This window comes from Mesoplodon densirostris, chromosome 16, assembly GCF_025265405.1.
Source record: "Mesoplodon densirostris isolate mMesDen1 chromosome 16, mMesDen1 primary haplotype, whole genome shotgun sequence".
Taxonomy (NCBI): Eukaryota; Metazoa; Chordata; class Mammalia; order Artiodactyla; family Ziphiidae; genus Mesoplodon; species Mesoplodon densirostris.
Window position 1 is genome coordinate 82922029 of NC_082676.1, and position 18928 is coordinate 82940956.

Below are 18928 nucleotides of genomic sequence, written 5' to 3' on the forward strand. Positions count from 1 at the left end.
GAGAACCAGAGACTCGAAGGCCATATCTCAGTCCAAGAATCTGGTGGGGGAACACACGAAGCCTTGAGGGCCACGCGAGTGTTTGGATTTTGCCCAGTGAGCAAGGGGGCATCATTGGTATATTTTGTTTTTGTTTTTGTTTTTTTGCGGTACGCGGGCCTCTCACTGTTGTGGCCTCTCCCGTTGCGGAGCACAGGCTCCGGACGCGCAGGTCCAGAGGCCATGGCTCACGGGCCCAGCCGCTCCACAGCATGTGGGATCTTCCCGGACCGGGGCACGAACCCATGTCCCCTGCATCGGCAGGCGGACTCTCAACCACTGCGCCACCAGGGAAGCCCCATTGATACGTTTTTAGAAATAGTTTTTGTGGTTGTGTTACGTTGTTTTTCTTATAAAAGTAATAACTGATACATGTTCATTGTAGAAAACTTAAAAAATACAAGTAGGGACTTCCCCAGTGGTCCAGGGGTTAAGAATCCGCCTTCCAATGCAGGGGATGCAGGTTCGATCCCTAGTCGGGGAACTAAGATCTGACGTGCTGCAGGGCAACTAAGCCCTCGTGCTGCAACGAAGAGCCCACACACCACAACTAAGACCCAATGCAGCCATAACTAACTAAATAAATAATAAAAAAGAAAGAAAATACAAGTAAAAGGAAAAATAAAAGGAAAAGTCTTGCGTCCACAGAGGTTATCACTCCTAACATTTTTTGTGAGTCCCTCGCTTTTCCATGCATGTCATTACTTACAAAATGGTGTTGTGTTGCACATACTTTCTGATGGCCACAGAGCACCCGTGATGTGGGTCTGTTCTGCCGTATTTTACTGCACCTTTCCCCTTTAAAGAGTGGAGTGATATGATCAAATTTGTATTTGTAAAATTAGCCCCAGGATTTGCGGGTTGTTAGATTCATCACACTCGTCCAACCTTTTCCCTAAGTGATGCCTGCCCTCCTTCCCCTCGTGCTCCCTCCTGGAAGCTCTGGGGTGAGACTGAGGGAGGCCGAGCCCAGTGTTTCTCATGCTCGATCGTTGACGTGGCCAAGCTCTGCCGAAGGGTTTCATTCCTCTTCAATCTAGATAGACTGGGTCTGAGAATCCTGTTAAGCAACTGTTTTAGCGATAAAGCTAAGATCTAGCACTGTTTTCCCTGCTGATGGAAATGGTTATTGCGGGGACTTCCCTGGTGGTCCAGTGGTTAAGACTCCGTGCTTCCACTGCAGCGGGCACAGGTTCGATCCCTGGTTGGGGAACTGAAGTCCTGCATGCTGCAAGGTGCAGCCAACAACAACAACAAAAAGAAATGGTTATTGCAAAAGATCACTGCAGCGTCTGAGGGGAAGGGCCTCCGCACCTTTCTCTGGCTGCTTTGGGATTCGCCACGTACTGGTTTTCTGATGCCTGTGTCCTCGTGACAGGGGCTGGCTTCTGTGCACATTTGGTCACCGAAGGCTTTGGTGCTGCCTTTATTTATTGATTCATTTTTTGATGATGTGGAGGAGGTTGAATGGCCGAGGAGTGTCAGAGACCTACCCAGAGGTCACCCGCTAGCTCACCCCAGAGGCCGAGGGACCCACTGGCTTACTTTGTCTGTGTGGGGTCACCTCCACCAGCCCCGAGGAGGGGTTTAAGGAGGCCCCACATCCTTCAATGGCACAGCATCTGCAGCTCTCTCATCTGCCAGAGGGACAAACGAGTCCCAGACGCTGTGGCCGAGTGCTCCGGCGAGAGACCCCGGGGAGGGAGAGGCCCAGGTGGCGCCCCTCAGGAGCCCGGCGAACCACGTGCCATGTGCCTTGCAGACGCCTGGAGCAGGGGTACAGGGGGAGGCTGAGTCTCCTGCGGTCCGAGGTGGAGGTGGAGCGCGAGCTGTTCTGGGAGCAGGCCCGGCGGCAGAGGGCTGCGCTGGAGGAGGACCTGCAGCGCCTTCGGGCCGAGGAGGCCAGCCTCCGCCAGAAGCTGAGCCTGGCCCTGAAGGTAGGGGTGTTTGAGGGGGCGGAGGGGTGCCTCCCCAGGGCCTCCCGCCCAAAAAGACGGAGGCGAGGTTGCCTAAGGGTCCATCCTCCACACCCACACCTTCCTGGTCCAGGATTAAACCCTCCCCGTGGGGCTGGGGGTTTCACACTAAAGAACATTTCCTGCAGCTATGGAAAGAGCCCATTTCTCAGCCAAAGCAGGAAGAGTCCTGGCTTTTCTGGGAGACATATGGTCCCTCATCTCCAGCCGTGTGGGCAGCAGGATGGGGACCCAAGGGCCTCTGGGTCAGTGGCTGCAGCCACCTCTGCTGCACCCCTGGGACCAGAGCACCAGTGGGGTCAGCAAAAGACAGAAGCATCAGCCTGCGCCCCCAGCCCTGGAGCAGACATGGTCTTCTGGGCTGTGGAGAGCGCCCCACGACCGGCACCCACCCTGCATTGGCTTCCAGTGCGGTGTCCCCGGCCCCCCTTCCTCCTCCTCCCCTAACCTGGGGCTGCGGGTTCTGTCTGCGCCTGCCCCGCCTCCCTCGCCTCCGTCCCCCTGGAGGAGAGGCTGGGCGTGCCTTCTTGTTGGTTCCCGTGTCTGAGGACACTGCCTTCCTCCTGGTGGACACCTGGGCCGTCGTGGTACAGCTTTCAATTTGGTTTTTAGAAGACGGCTCGGGAAGGGTTGCCCGAGAGCTTGGGTGGGTGGGAGAGATCGAGGCGGTGGGAAAGGGGGAGTATCCCCAAGGGCTCCGTGGGGTCCACCTTCCCTGCTTATGAGTCCTGCCTCTCACTCGGAGGGGGCAGCCCTTCCACACAGCTCCCTCCTCCGCCCCCAAAGCCGGCCAACCGCTGGCCTGTGTCTTGTAGGAAAACAGTCGACTGCAGAAGGAGGTGATTGAAGTCGTGGAGAAGCTCGCAGAGTCGGAGAAGCTGGTCCTGAAGCTGCAGAATGATCTGGAGTTTGTGTTGAAGGACAAGGTGGGTCCTCTTGCTGACCCTGAGTCTCCAGAGAGGCGCCCGTGGGCGCTGGGTAAAGGGCGTCAGGGTCTTGACGAAGAATACACAGGCGATGGAATTTAGGTTTTTTCTACTAAAATTCTATAATGGAGAGAAAATTATCACGGCGACTTTCCCTGTGTTTTCCTCCTTTCATGCAGTGCAGGGGTGCTGGTGACGCCCGGGGCGCCTGCACGTTGGCCTTTTAGTGACAAAGCCTGGAGCAGTCAGCACCCTCTGCACAGACCCCAGTGACAGGGTCTTGGTGGGGGGCACGCATAGAGGAGAGGTTAGAGGCCCCCCAGCTGGCCCTTACCATCACCTTCAGAGGAGGAGGGGAGGGGAGGTGCAGGGTCCAGGCAGGGGGCCTCCCAGGTGGCCAAGGCAGGAAGGCAGCCCAGGCTCCAGGTGGGAGCATGGCCGCCTTCCATAAATTCCAAACACCCTTCTGCCCTGAGACCTTTTAGACAAGGGGCGGGGAGGAAGAGGAGGGATGGGCAGCTGTACCTGCGGATGCTAATAAGCCTGGTGGGGACAGCGGCTGGGGGTGACAACACACCCTCCACCTGGCCTGAGGTCCCGGCCTTCATTTTCCTGCCTGCATCTGGCTTTCAGCTGGAGCCACAGAGCACGGAGCCCCTGGCCCAGGAGGAGCGGTTCTCAGAGGTCCTGAACGAGTACAAGCTCAAGTGCCGGGTATGTGGCCCCCCTACCCGCGGGGTCGTCAGGGTCTGTCCACTCAGACCCGGGTGGTCCCTCCCACCCCCTGGCCTCCACGTGGAGGGTGGTCCAGCCCGGGTCCACAGGAGCATCCCTATATGAGCAGAGCAGGCAGAGCCTCTGATCTCGGCCTGCCTTCTGCCAGCAGGGTCCTCCGAGCCTCGTGTTCTGAAAGGAGACGGGTGGGACTTGCCTGCTCGGCGCGGGTGCCCAGCCCCACACGGGCTGCCCAGGTGGCGAGACGGCCCCTGTCCTAAGGCCCCCTCTGTGTGTCCGGACACCATGTAGGGCTTCATCTTGTCTCCTATGGTTGAGTGTTTGCATTTCCTGGGCCAAATCTACCAACGTGAGCCCGCTCGGCTGGCGCTGCCGCTATGCAGAAGAGGGCGTAGGTGGTAAACAATGTCAGTGCTGGGGAAACAGATCATAACCCATTACTCTCTCGAGATTACCGAGGACTCCAGCAGATAGAACATTATTGTTTGGAGTTAGGGGTCTAGTATCCATTTGCCTCTCAATGATTTCCCTCCCAATTAACGTTAAGAACTGTCTTTCTGCACACGATGCTTTGGCCACACCAGAGGATAAAGGTGAGCCTGTGCTGGTCTGCAGTGTGACGTGACCCTTACCTCCTGCCCTCCACATCCTGAATCCCGGGTGCGCCTGCGTGTGGTCAGCTCTTACCCTCCTTGGGTGCCCGAGTGGTGTGTGTGGCTTGTGGTTGGGGGATGTGGTGCAGCTGGAATGTGCCGCTTGACTTTCTGAAAGGAACTCTTTCCTGCTGTGTTTTCTCTCTCACTTTGAGCACCTGTAACTAACCATCAATGAATACATTGCTTTAGTGCACCTGAATTTTTTCAAACAAATGTAACTGCCTTCATTTTTTCACATGACTCTGTCACTTAACTGCTGCTGCTGATTTCACTTTTGGTTCTCAAAATTTTACTTTTTCAAATATCAGCAGAAATGTTTTACATTTTAGTGCTAAGCTACTTATTTAGAAATTTGCCCTCTCTATTTTTGGGGATATTTTTGGCTGTTTCAAACTAACAGAGCATTCAAAAAGCGTTTTATTTGGAAGTAATTTCTAATACATGAAGTTACAAAAGTGAAACTAGCCTGGGGAACACCTGGATGCCTCTGCCCCAGTCCACCTGCTGTGTACGTTTCACCGTGCGCATGTGGACACGAACGTGTACATCGGAGGTGAGTCAGGCGATCACAACCCTCAACCCCGAACTGGCCCACGCACTTCCTGAGAGCAGGCTGACCCTTCAACCTCGCGGTGCTGTTCAGGTGCCCAACGTTGATGTTACATGTTCAGGAACTTTGCTGGCTTCTTGTTAAACCTTTGATGGGGGAGTTATTTACACCAAGAAATGTGCAGAAGCTACAAAGCTGGGCTTTTCTTCCTAGAGAACCAGCTTCCCAACACCTCCTAGGTAGCTGTGGATACTTAGTAACTTCACAATTTCCACCAATACAGTCCTTTAACCTGCTTGTTGTGTTTCAGTTTTGTTAGTCAACCTAACAATGTTCTTCGTTTTTTTTTAGCTGTGCTGCTTGGCTTGCGGGATCATAGTTCCCTGGCCAGGGATCAAACTTGGGTCCCCAGCAGTGGAAGCTTGGAGACCTAACCACTGGACTGCCAGGGAATTCCCCTAACAATGTTCTTCAGAGCATCTTCCTCCAGTGCAGGACCCAGTCTAGGACCAGGGCCCGAGTCTGATGTCCTCTAATCTGGAACATTCTTAGTCCATTCAGGTGGCTGTAACAAAGATACCATAGACTGGGGAGCTTATAAGCCATGGGCATTTAGTTCCTTTGTTCTGGAGGCTGGTAGGTCTGAGACCAAGGTGCTGACAGATTCGGTGTCTGGTGAGGCCTCTGTTCTGGGTTGCAGGTGGCCGGCTGTCTTCTCACTGTGTCCTTCTGTGAAGGGGCGAGGGAGTTCTCTGGGGGCTGTTTCATTAGAGCACAAACCCCGTCATGGGGCTCCATCCTCCTGACCTGATCTCCTCCCAAAAGCCTCACCTCCAAATACCATCACACTGGGGATCATGATTTAACATATGAATTTGGGGAGACACATTGTCTGTAGCACATTCCCACAGCCTTTCTTTGTCCTCCACGTGGATATTTTTGAAGAATACAGTCTCTCCTTCCTTTTCAATAGAAACGTTCTCATTTTGTGTTTTCGTGATACTTCCTTTGGATTAAATTGAGGTTATGCCTTCTCAGCTGTACAATGTAGGTGGCGTTAATTTTGATCACCTGGTCACAGTGTGGGGTGACACTTTAAGACCATGCAAATGTCCTGCTCTTCATCAGAAGTTTCACTGGATTTAGTATCAGTTAGTGATTCCTGCCAACTCCCGTCTTTGCCCCAGTGGTTGTTGCACAAGGATGGTTTTCCATCATCCACTCCACATCTGTCGGTTGGCACTTGGCATCTGCCGTCAGGCAGAGAAGTCCTGTCTATCTATCTGTGTGTCTGGTTGGTATGGGCTCAGGAATCGCCATTCTCATCAGTGGTTTGTATTGATAATTCGTTACTATGTCGAATTACTTTGGTGCTCAAGTCATGTGAGATTTGGCCAGTGGGAGTGTCTTCCGGCCGGCAGCCATGACCTTGTGACTTGTCACTGTCATGTTTTGTTTTAAGTTGTTCCATACTTTCTAGCACAGTGAGATGCTCCAGACTCATCTTATGCTTCCCCTGCCCTTGCGCTGGAATCAGCTATTTCTCCAATGAGTCCTGGCTCCTAACTGGAGAGAATGGCTTTAGAGACCAAGATCCGCGTGCTGCGTGTGCTCAGCCTCCTGGGGGCACTGCCTCGGGCCTAGGGTGTTTCTTATCCTCAGTCTCCAGAGTAGAGACACCTTGAACCTCCCTGCTGTGTGTCACCCATCTTTCCAAAGTCACTGTTGGACATTTCCCTGTGCTTGTAAGCAGGATATTTGCTAGCACAGAAACCATGTTTTCCCTTGTTGCCGAGTTCCCTTCCTATTCAACTATTGTCTTAGCTTTTTTTTTTTTTTCTTTCTTTCAGCTGTCAGCCTCAGTTTTCTGGGGCAAGGCTGACTTTGGTAAAGGGGAGTGTAAGGACTTCCCTGGTGGTCTGGTGATTAAGACCACGCTTCCAATGCAGGGGGCATGGGTTCCATCCCTGGTTGGGGAACTACGATCCACGTGCCACGAGGTGCAGCCAAAAAAAAAAAAAAAGATTTAAAAAAGTTGGGGGAAATGTAAAATGTTAATCGCTTCCTCCTTAGGGGTTCTCTGTGGTTTCATATTTTCACTGCTCCCTCGGGTGGACGCCATAATGGAGTAGCTTGTCCTTGGTCAGAAGTGCCAGATACAGATTTTCTCTTTACCCATTTCCACCCTGTTACATCCTGAATGTGTGTGTCCCCGTAAATCCATATGTTGAAGCCTGTTCCCTCAGTGTGGTGGTGTTCAAAGGTGGGGCCTTTGGGAGGCAGTTAGGTCATGAGGGTGGAGCTCCATGAAGGGGATTAGTGCCCTTATAAAAGGACCCCAGAGAGCTCCCCCATCCCTTCCACCAAGTGAAGACATGGGAACAGACAGCCGTCTATGAACCGGGAAGCTCCCACCAGACGCTGAATCTGCAGGCACCTCAGTCATGGACTTCTAGCCTCCAGAATTGTGAGAAGTAAATTTCTGTTGTTTATAAACTCTCCATCTGTGGAATTTTGTTAAAATAGCCCGGATGGACTGAGACACGCACCAGCCCTGACAGACGTCCCCCCCCCACTGCCTGGGCCTGGGTGGTCAGCCCCTCTGTGTGTGCTGACTCAGCACGGCCCGGCTCCCCAGCTGGTCTGCCGCCTCCGCCTTCCTCTCCGATGCTTTTGATGCTTTCCAAGGTGCTGTTGAAATCCCACCCTCCCCTGCTTCCTTGCTGAGCTTGCTTCTCCCGCTAACGAGAAGAGAAGCCTCAACAGGTCCAGAGCCCTCAGAGCCTTAGCGCTACAGTGTGTGCAGTGGACTTGCTGCCTTTCCTGGCTAGCACAGTAACACCCTATGACCCTGTGACCACCCTGGGCATCCACAGGCACCCCCAAATTCACGTGCAGCCCACATGAAAACAGGCACCCTGGCTCCCAGCCGTGGGACACCCACTGTGTAGACCGGCTGGGACCCAGGACGGCACACGTCACCCTCATCGGTTAGAACCGACAGTGGTGCCTGAGAGCAGAGAAGTCTGTGCCCAGCGTGGCACCTAAGGACCTGTTTTCTGGCACTGCTGAATTTGTGGGACATGCATATGCTCTTAAAATACCCATCTGAGGGGCAGAAAGACCCACCGACGGGGGAGGACATTGGGTAGAAATGATTCTGTCAGTGTTTCCTGCCAGGTCAGCACTGTCAGTGAAAATACCAGTCACGTGTGTAATTTCAAGTTTTCCAGTCACATTAAAAAAGGTAAAAAGAAATAGGTGACATTAATCACTTTAATTACATTTTATTTCCTGTATTACATCCACAATGTCATTATTTCAACATATAATCAATATAAACACATTTTAAACTGAGATATTTCACATCCCTTTTTGGGAATCTGGTGTTTAAGATCGGTGTAGAGTTTATGCTACACACACCTCAATCCAGACTGACCACACCTGACATGCTCAGTAGCTGGCGTGGCGACATCGTGGGATAGAGGGGCCGGGGGTGCCCACACCTGCCGCCCCGCAGGTCTACCCCACGGCTCTCACATCCCGTCCCTGCCCTTTCCCCCAGGAAGGAGCTGCTCCCTCTGTGGGGAAACTGTGTATTTGCCCAGGAGTTTCTGAAGGAGGTACAGTGATCCTAGTAAATCTGTGCTGCTTCTGAGATCTGCAGGGCCTTTCCCTTCTCCCACACGGCCTAGAACTGCCGATGAAAGGCTCCTTCTCCAAGGGCGGATGCAGAGACAAGCCAGGCACTGGTCACCGGGGAGTTCAGGAAGATGAGGTCTATTTGACAAGAGCTGCCTGGAGAAGAAACTCAAATAGATTAAAAAATCAGAGAGGAGCGGGCTTCCCTGGCAGTCCAGTGGTTAGGACTCTGCGCTCCCAATGCAGGGGGCAGGGGTTCAGTCCCTGGTCGGGGAACTAAGATCCTGCATGCCATGGGGCGCGGCCAAAAAAAAAAAAAAAGAAAAAAAATCAGGGAGGGAGGTGGGGCCTTGAGGGCGTGCCATGGTCTTGGCTGGTCTGGCTTCCTCCAGAGCCAGTTTCCCGGGAGGAGAAGCTGGGTGGAAATTGCATCACGCATGCCATCCTCCAGGTGGGGCGGCCACAGCGCACCCGGGGTTGGGGGGAAGAGTACGTGGACCCAAAGCCATGTTGCCGTGGTGCCGGCTCTGGGGCCACCTGGGAGGTGGGATGTGAACGCTACCCTTTCTGACCTTTTGAAAGTCAGGTGACCAATGTGCTTGTTCAGGTTTATTTCATTCGTGGGGGGACAAATTACGCTTGTCACAAACGAGACCCTTCCTCTTTTTTTCTTTTCCCCTGCGCTGTGTAGCTTGCGAGATCTTAGTTCCCCGACCAGGGATCGAACCCGGGCCCCGGCAGTGAGAGCGCCGAGTCCTAACCGCTGGACCACCAGGGAATTCCCAGAGACCCTTCCTCTTAAACCTTCACGCCCCCAAGTGCCCTCTTCCCCTTATGTGCGTGCTTACCCAACCACCTGTGGTTTCTCAGTATTTTCTCCATTTCTCACTTTCACTACCCTTTTTATTCCCTGAGTCCCTTCCTTGTATCCCATGGTGGAAGGTGGTGCCAGGCATAAGATGTCGGGAAATGACCCCTGCTCCTGTGTCGCTCACGGAGCAGTTAGGTGCCTGGGTGCAGCTTCGGTGCCCCGTCCGCCCTGCTGAGCTGGGGGCTGACTCCTGGGCCCAGTGGCCACAGCGGCTGGAGGAAGGGTCTGGCTCTGCCCACAGGACCTGCAGGACTGCAACGACGAGCTGCAGGCTGCACTGGAAGGCCTGCGGGCACAGCTGCCCCCGAGTCGGCACGGCCAGCTGCCCCCGGGACATGCGGCAGGTAGGAGCCCGGTGTTTTGAGGTGGTGGGTCATGTGCTCCTTCCCGGGGCGGGGTGGGGGGGCATGGGGCTGGCCAGCTGCACGGGTGGTCACAAGCCCTTCTGACCTCTTATGTGGGAGAAAGGGCCTACCTGAGGCCAGGGGTCTGTGCAATCCCCAGAGCCCCAAGGGAGATGGAGGAGGATGAGGGTTCTACCATTTGGGTAGAAGTAAGTGGTGAAGGTTATGAGGACCTTGCCATGACCTCAGGGCAGGCATGTCTCAGGGAGCCTCCTGGGTCCTGGGGAGGTGGGTGGAGTTGGTGATCAAAGGAGATGCTCCACACAGACGGTCCTCTGGGGGAGGGGAGGAGAGAGGAGGCTGGGGGGACAGGGGACAGGCTGGTCTCGGGTCTGTGATGGCTCGTACAAGGCAGGTGCTAAACCGTGTGAACCGAGGCCGGCGGGCCGCTGTGGAAGGGGTCTGAGATGGGGCGGGGCCATGGCGCCTGGGAAGGGCCCTTCCACCTGCTGCGTGCAGAGCCAATGCCAAAGGCGTTACTCGGAAAAACCAGGCTCCTGCCTCCCAGCCGGGAGGTCTCGACAGGCTGCAAGCACCGAGGGGTTATTGTTCTTGACTCCTTCTAGAGACTGGGCTGGAGGTTCTGAGGCCACAGCTGTCCTTGAGGAGGACGGGGTTTGGCTGCTTGCGCCCTCCCTGGCAGCTGGGCCGGGCGGGCACTACAGGTTCACGTGCTCCAGGCTCCACGCCCCTTGCTGCTGTGGGACCCCCCGAGACAGCCCCAGCCCAGCAGCCCAACCGCCTCTGTGGTCACCTGTCACGCAGATGCAGCCCCAGAGGACATGTCGCTCTCATCTGTAACCCTGAGAGCGTCGGGCTCCCGTATTGTCCTAAAGCTGTTACTTAAAGCAGGAAAGTCAACATGGGAGCCTCCAAGGGAAACCGAGTGGTGTCTGCTGTGCACCTGGGCCCGAAGGGAGCCCCTCAGCTGCAGCTGCATTAGTGGAGCTGATGGCTGCCGAGACCCACAGCCCTTCTGCCCTCAGCCAGGTGTTGGCATGTGGCTGGTGCACTGGTATCATCTGATCCCCAGATGAGTGTCTGGTGCCAGCGTGGCCACGGGGAAGGGGGTTATTGTCACCTCCTCTGTCCCTGGAGGGGACTGAGCTGCACAGAGCATGTGACCCTTGTCGAGAGCCACGATCCGTAATGCAGGGAGCAGAGAGACGGGGTCTGTGCCCAGGGTGCCGTGTCCAGAAGTCTCGAAGGCAGCCCCAAGCTTCATGTTGGCATTGATAAAACCAGAGCGCTCTACCAGCTGGAGCATTTTCTCGTACACTTTCCCCCCTCGTCTGACCGTAGAGGTTCTGTTGGTCCCTTCAAAGGAGGAGGGACAGTCAGGACAGCAGAGTTGTGGTGGCGGGGGCCACGTGGGTCGTGGAGTCAGGGCCGGCAGTGCATCCAGCTGGGGTCACTCCTGACGGGTGCCACTTGGCCAGACCCAGGTGGCGGCTTCCAGTTGTCAGGGCAACGGGATGCTCTCTTTCCTGAGATACTTACTCTGAGTTCTCTCAGGATGTCATTGAGCCTGTCACTCTTTTTTGTGGAAAACAATTTGGGTAAGAGGTCAGGGTGTGTCTGCTCCCTTCACTTTCTGGCCCGTGGACCAGCAGCGGCGGTCACATCCACATTCTGAGTCAAGCCCTGGGTGTGCCCCCCAACACGCACAACGTGGGGGAACCCCTGGGCCCAGGAGGGCTGGCCGCGCTTGTGGGTTCATAGGCGCCCTTTGGGGACGAGCTGTAAGGACGGGTGATGTTGCCGGTGGGGAGGATCTTCTGGACCAGGTGTAGCTCACACCCTCTTCCTACGATCTGTCAGAGCTTTCACAAGTGCTTCGTTTGCTTGACTTTTTTGTTGAGACCCCCCCCACCATGATTTGTGTGACATAATAGAAAGTAGGGAGGGCCTCTGAGAAAAGGAGGAAGCCGAAATAAGGAATGAAGACAGAGCTTCGTCATGGCTCATCCTAAAGCACCGTCTGTGCGGTGGTCACTTTTTCCCGTTGTCCCCATCCCTGTGTGTGCCTGCCACGGTCAAGGGGGCAGGACGTGTACCCGATGTGGCATCTTTCAGGGAATTCAAGGACCTGACAAATCTGCAGGGAGCCTCCTCACCATTCATACCTCTGAGTGATCTGTGTTCTGGCAAAGACTCGAAATGCTGGTTTGTAAAGATGCCAGCCTTGAGAACTCGGCGCAGCGGACGGTCCGTGGCCCACGTCCTCTTACTGCCAGCATCGCATTCCTCTTGCGGAAAGTGCCCGCAGAAGGCCGTGCTTCGTCCAGATGTCGGCTTGGAGGTTGGATCAGACCCCGCAGCGTCCTGGGCAAGACATAAACGGAAGTGTCCTCTTGTTGCAGGCATTGTCACGTTTGTGGGTGATTCCGTCCCAGTGAGTATAGAGACGGAGATAATGTTGGAGCAGGTGAAGGAACGTTACGAAGACCTCGAGATCCAGCTGGAGACCAAGGTCAGGGGAGCTGAGGGAGGCCGGAGGGGTCAGGGAGCTTCCTGCTGCTGGGACGCTTCTGCGCACACGTCTGCCCCATAGTGAGCGCGCTCAGGGGGACGGAGGTTTGCAGGGAACCGTGCATGACCTTGAGGTTCTGCCTCACACCCGCTTCGGAAGCAGGCAGGACAGAAGGTATAACTACTAATGGGAGGGTTGTGGTATCCCAGCGTCACGAGGGCTGCGCTGAGGCCAGACCTCCCTGCTTGCTCTGTGCTGGGGAGTCACAGCTCCCAACTCTGTTCCAGCTGAAGCACCCTGGGACTGCCCTGTGTGGGGGGCTCCCGGGCCACCCTGGCCAGGCCTGTCTTCTTGGGTGAACATGTCTCCAGCTCCGTGACCCAACTGTGGTGGGTTTTGTTGAGGGACGGTACCCACGTCTCGTCAGGTGTCACTGCCAGCGAGGCGGGGCCACCTCTTCCTTGTGGTCCTGCCCCTGGGCCCCTGCTGTGGCCTTGCCCGCCAGGTCTCCAGGAGGTTCAGAGCCCCTGCGGCCTCGCGGTAGGCATTGTCCCCCCTCTGCCCTCCTGCTGCTGCTGCCAGGCACCCAGCCCAGCTCGGCCCCCAGCAGCCTTTCTGCGCCTGCCAGGCCTGCCCCCCTAGGCCTCAGTGAAGGTTACGGGACGTGACAGAAGCAGGCGGCCACACGGGCCCTGGGGAGCCTTTCACAGGCCCCAGCACCCTGTTGAGGCCGGGCCCCCCGCTCTTTGGACGCTGTGCCGGGCAGCCTTGTATCGTCAGGCAGGTCATGTTTAGGGGCCCCTGGCTGACATGGCTCACGCTTCTTTTCCCAGGTGAATGACTATGAAAGGGAGATGGAGGTGATGAAAAGGGCCTTTGCGGAGGAGAGAAAGGAGCTGGAGAGGGCCTTCAAGCTCGAGGTTGGCATGCTGCAGGGTCAGAAGGCTGAGCTGGTGACGCTGCACCAGGAGTCGCAGGAGGTTGTCCAAGGCCTGCAGGACCGGCTGCAGCGGGCCGTGGAGCTGGAGCGGGACCACGCACGGCAGCTGGCCCAGGAGAGGGACCAGCTGGAGGAGGCGCTGCAGCGGGTCAGGTCCGGCACTGCATCCTTTTGGGATTTCGCGTCCAGGGTTTCTTGCTCAGAACCCGAATTTGAAATTGGATTTGGGCAAACTGCTCAGAATCACAATGGCTGTTAGTGGTTCTTGTTGGTGCAGACACGTGAGCCCTGAAAGAACAGGCTATTTTACAAAGATTCTGACTTTTCGGTTTTTTGCGCGTGCGGCATGCAGGATCTTAGTTCCCCGACCAGGGATCGAACCCGTGCCCCTCCGGTGGAAGCATGGAGTCTTAATCACTGGACCACCAGGGAAGTCCCAAAGATTCTGACTTCAAAAATACGTATTAACTAGAGCTTAGGCCCTGAAGGCCTTTGCTTTGTAGAATTTTGACTCACTTTACCTCCTGCCTCTGACTTGCCTGGTAGCAAGGGCAACATGGTCTCCATCATCTGTCATCTCATGGTCCTTGGGGAGGTGGATAAAAGGCCTAAAAGCCCCAAAATAACAGGAAGGGCCATTAGTCTGGGTCAGTGGGGTTCTTGAAAAAGCTGAGATGTGTGAGCAAAGGTGAAAAAGGGATAGTTTGGAAAACCGGAACATGGTCTTCTGTGTTACAGGAGAAAGGCCCACACGCCTGTCCTCTGGGCTCCGCCGGGAGGCTGGGGGCCTCGAGATCCCTCAGGGGAGCCTCAGGGTGGGGAGGTGGCCGGAGATGTTGGTGTGTGGGCAGGTGAGGGGAGCGCCCAGGTGTGCAGCTTGGCCCTCCTCCCCGGCCCCCCGGGGGCTCAGGCTGGCACACGCTCCATCTCAGGAGTCCAGGATTCTAGAAGGGCTTTTCCACGTGCTGCAGAGGTGATGCAGGCACTTGCAGGCCATGCACAGCCATGTGATGTGGTTACTGCTCCGCGTGCAGTGTCTTTGGCCCCATTAACCCCCGCACAGCACACCTGCAAGGTCCGGTGGAGACAGAGGCTGCGTGAGGTGTCGTGCCACTTGTCCAGGCAGGTGACACTGGCTCGCCACAGACGCGGGTGTGTCCGGCTGAGGTGCCAGCTCCTGCTCGCCGGGTGACCGAGGGCAGGCTGCTTCAGTGAATAAAAGGGTTACGTGGGATTTATGAGAAACCAAAAGGAATAAATGTCAGTGCACCTCCCAGCTTGAGAAAGAAAACATTAGCATAACCAGAAGCCCCAGGCTCTGTCCTCAGACCCCCTCACTCCTCCCGGTCGTATCTGGACCGTTTACCACCATCTAGACCTTGCTCTGTGCCCCTGCCTGAGAGATGGGTGTCCCAGATGACGTGGAACCTTGGTTGTGGTGGCCTGCCTTCTGAATTCCCTCCACCATGAAGCAGAGCTGGTGCCGGGCCACACAAGTGACACAGAGCCCGAGGTGAATGTGTGGGCACATGTCTACTATCTTGGCTGCTGCTGACAGGCTGGTTTCAGACCCAGCGCACACGCGAGTCCACAGTAGGCTCCAGGCACACACAGGGGCCTTCGGCACAGACACAGCCCAGAGCCCAGAATCCCACTCTGCTGTCCGTCTCGGGTGCTTCCCGGTGGACAGACACGTGAGCTCAGACCTGTGCTGTCCAAATTCTCTACCCCATCCCCAGCCTCGAGGCCCAGCAGGCTGTCCTGGTCCTCTCTGCTCCCCCTGCCCCGCTGCCTGCCCTGGCCTGTTGGCCCCATAGCTAAAGTCACAGTTTGAGTCTCAGTGGGGTCTGCATCATTGGACACCGTTTCCTGGGCACTGCCATGTGCCAGCACAGCCGGGGGTGCAGCCGGGAGCAAGACAGGTGTTTGGAGCTTTCAGCCGCCCCGTCCCCCCGCCCCGCCCTGCCCAGGTGGGGCTCGGGGCGGGGGGGCTCCATGCTCTGGCACCTGTAACCCTAGTTACAGGTCTGTTCAACTCTTCCGTTCCTTCCTGAGTCAGTTTTGGTAGATTGTTTCTGGGAGTTTGGACGTGGACATTTTTGAAGAATCCAGACGAGGCATTTTGCTGAACGGCCCTCAGCTTGGATGCCTGGTTGGATGCCCTCTTTATGGGACCATCTTCTTTCCTCTGATGTGTGGCCTTTAGTGAAACTCTCTTTGGAGGAAATTCCTTCCGTTTTTTGTTTATCCGAAAATGTCTCAAATTCTCCCCTGTTTCTGAAGGATGGTCTTCCTAGGAGCACGAACTTAGAGGAGCCGTCAAAGGGCTGCCCTCTGCCCTTTGACCTGGGCAGTCTGCTCCATCCAACCGTGGCTGCCTTGTGTGAGCGTCCGTTTCCTATTGCTGCTGTGATGAATTACCGCAGAGTCAGAGGCTTAAAGCATCGCGATTTAGAATTTCACAGTGTCGGAGCCGAGAAGTCAGAAGTGGGTACGACTGGGCAGAAATCTGGGTGTCGGCAGCTGCCTTCCTTGCCCGAGGCTCTGGAGGAGAACCTGCAGGCCTTACGTTCCTCGGTCCGGCGCCTTCCTTCTTTAACACCAGCAGTGACTGGTTGGTCCTCCTCCCACTGTCCTGACGCCCACTCTTCTGCCTCCTCTTCCACAGCTGAGGAGCCTTGTGCCCACCTTGGCCACCTGCACAGGCCAGGACACTCTTCCCATCTAAGGTCAGCGAATTAGCAGCCTTAACTCTGTTGCGTTGATTCCCCTTTGCCGTGAAACAGCTCATTCTCAGTTTCTAGGGACTGAACCCTAGAACCTGAGAATGGTGATCTGAGTTGTATCCTCTGGCTGCTATTAACTTCTCCATCTTCTATGGTTTTTCTTTGGTAAGTTTAGGTGTGTATTCTTTCACTTTAACTTTTTATTAAAGTGTTATATGCACAAGAAAAATACACACGTGTGTGCACTTGGAAGAATTGTTGATGAATTGGACACATCTGTGTCCCCAGCACAAGTCCCCCAGGGGTCACTTTTCCAAGTCAGCATAGTGGCAACCCTTGGGGGCTTTGGGGAGCCCCATTTTTTGTTCTGGGTGCTGGTGTACATAAGAATGGAATTGTTGGGTCGTAGGACATAGGTGTGGTTTTCTTTTTACTTATCCTACTTAGAAAACATTGTCTATTGAATGTATAGATTTGTGTCCTATGAAAAACTCTCAGCCACTATTTGTAAAATATTGCTTCTCCCCTCACTGTCCTCTACAACTGGATGTATGATGTTAGGTCTTTTCACTCCTCCATTTCTTTCTATCTATCTATCTATTTATTTATTTAACATCTTTATTGGAGTATAATTGCTTTACAATGGTATGTTAGTTTCTGCTTTATAACAAAGTGAATCAGCTATACATATACATATATCCCCACATCTCTTCCCTCTTGCATCTCCCTCCCTCCCACCCCCCCCTATCCCACCCCTCTAGGTGGTCACAAAGCACCGAGCTGATCTCCCTGTGCTATGTGGCTGCTTCCCACTAGCTCTCGGTTTTACATTTGGTAGTGTATATATGTCCACGCCACTCTCTCACTTTGTCCGAGCTTACCCTTCCCCGTCCCCGTGTCCTCAAGTCCATTCTCTAGAAGGTCTATGTCTTTTTTCCCATCCTGCCCCTAGGTTCTTCATAACCATTTTTTTTTTTTACATTCCATATATATGTGTTAGCATACGGTATTTGTTTTTCTCTTTCTGACTTACTTCACTCTGTATGACAGACTCTAGGTCCATCCACCTCACTACAAATAACTCAATTTCGTTTCTTTTTATGGCTGATTAATATTCCATTATATATATGTGCCACATCTTCTTTATCCATTCATCTGTCAGTGGACACTTAGGTTGCTTCCATGTCCTGGCTATTGTAAATAGAGCTGCAATGAACATTTTGGTACATGACTCTTCTTGAATTATGGTTTTCTCAGGGTATATGCCCAGTAGTGGGATTGCCGGGTCGTATGGTAGTTCTATTTTTAGTTTTTTAAGGAACCTCCATATTGTTCTCCATAGTGGCTGTATCAATTTACATTCCCACCAACAGTGCACGAGGGTTCCCTTTTCTCCACACCCTCTCCAGCATTTATTGTTTGTAGTTTTTTTGATGATGGCCATTCTGACTGGTGTGAGGTGATACCTCATTGTAGTTTTGATTTGCATTTCTCTAATGATTAGTGATGTTGAGCATCCTTCCTCCTCCATTTCTTAACCTCTCTTTCATTACTTCCGACTTCTTTTCTGTCTATGGCACATTCTGCCAGTGAGTTTTTCTTTTGACATTGGCTTTTTATTTTCCAGAATTCTGTTCAGTTCATCCTGTCTGATCATTTTTGATAGCTTCTTGTTGCTTGTCCTTTTTTAAATTTCCATCTTTTAGTTAAGTAAACATTTCATAATATTTATCCTTAGTTTGTGTCTGATAATTCCAGTATCTGAGGTTCCTACAGGATCTAATTCTGTTGTTCTGGCTTCTTCTGACTCTCATAGGTGGTCCTTTTCCACATATATTGCAGTGATCTTTAATTGTGAGCTCATGCTTACGTGATGTTTATCTCTGGGAATCCTGGGAGCTGTAGTAGAGGGTACTCCCTGCAGAAAGGATGTGTTTTGCTTTTGCCAAGAGTTGGGAGCCTCTTAATCTGAGACCACTTTAACCTCTTCCAGGGAACTGGCCCAGTGCATGTATCCACGGTGTGGTTTCTCCACACAGGTGTAGGTGCTGGCCTCAGGGTAACCCCATTTTTGTGTTGCTTAATGCTCACGGCTTTGGTTTCAGCTTCCGGGGTTTTTTTGTTTGGGGACCCCTGGAGGTTTCCATTACCTTCTGTGAGGACATCACACACTAGATGATCAGCTTTGCTCTGGTTATTTGGTGAGTGTGGGCAGCTGGGGTGGAGCAACTGCCATCTTATTTGAGGCCCAGGAAGCTGGAGGCAGAATCCCCTGCCAACCACATACACACACACACCTGCCTTGAGTCCATTTGTTTTCCATCGTGGAGCCGGAATGACAGTTCAAAACACAGACCTCATTTGTGTCACTCCCCTGCTTGAAACCCTTTGCTGCTTTTAAAATTCCGTTGACTTCTATGTCTTTATCTTTCTCTCTAGTTCCTCATGAGGAAAAATGAAGTGGTACTTATGCTTATGAAGGACATACTTATGCTTGACATTATAAGAATAATACATAAACATATGAGGTCATGTGGCTTTGAGTAGTTTTAGATTGAAAAGAAGCTAATGCCAGGTAGAGACCTGTTTAGGGGAATAAATGTCCGCAAGACCAACATGTGTTAAGGATAGACTCTCTGGGCAGCAGGCGTGGGTTTCAGGCTGCCTCCCCGTGATCTTTACTGGTCAGTTGCTCGTGTGTCACACATAGATGGGGTTACCTTCCCAGCGAGACTCTTAAGGGCATTGGAAGCCAGGGGGACTCTGGGCAGACTTGGTCCCAGCAGCCACTGTCGGTACTTGCTTTTCCCCCTGAAGGCTCTATGTTGCATCAGGTCGCCCTCTGTCCACTGACACGGGCATCATCCCAGGCTCCTCCTGGTACTGACCTCAGGGTGTAGGATGGCGGCACTCTTCCCTTGGGATCCGGCCTCCCCAGTCCTTGTGTTCCTCAGCTTTGTGCTGGAGTCCACTGGGTGGAGGGGGTGGCC

General features: G+C 53.8%; 1 protein-coding gene across 4 annotated transcripts in view; it reads left to right on the forward strand.

Moving 5' to 3' along the window:
- NINL (ninein like) overlaps positions 1–18928 on the forward strand; it is a 112797-nt gene that overhangs the window by 77336 nt on the left and 16533 nt on the right. For all 4 annotated transcript variants that reach the window (XM_060078183.1, XM_060078185.1, XM_060078182.1 and 1 more), the window contains exons 11-16: positions 1802–1976; positions 2831–2941; positions 3575–3655; positions 9637–9739; positions 12163–12272; positions 13106–13365. In XM_060078183.1, the coding sequence (XP_059934166.1) occupies positions 1802–1976; positions 2831–2941; positions 3575–3655; positions 9637–9739; positions 12163–12272; positions 13106–13365 (840 nt within the window). The remainder of the gene's footprint in view (positions 1–1801; positions 1977–2830; positions 2942–3574; positions 3656–9636; positions 9740–12162; positions 12273–13105; positions 13366–18928) is intronic.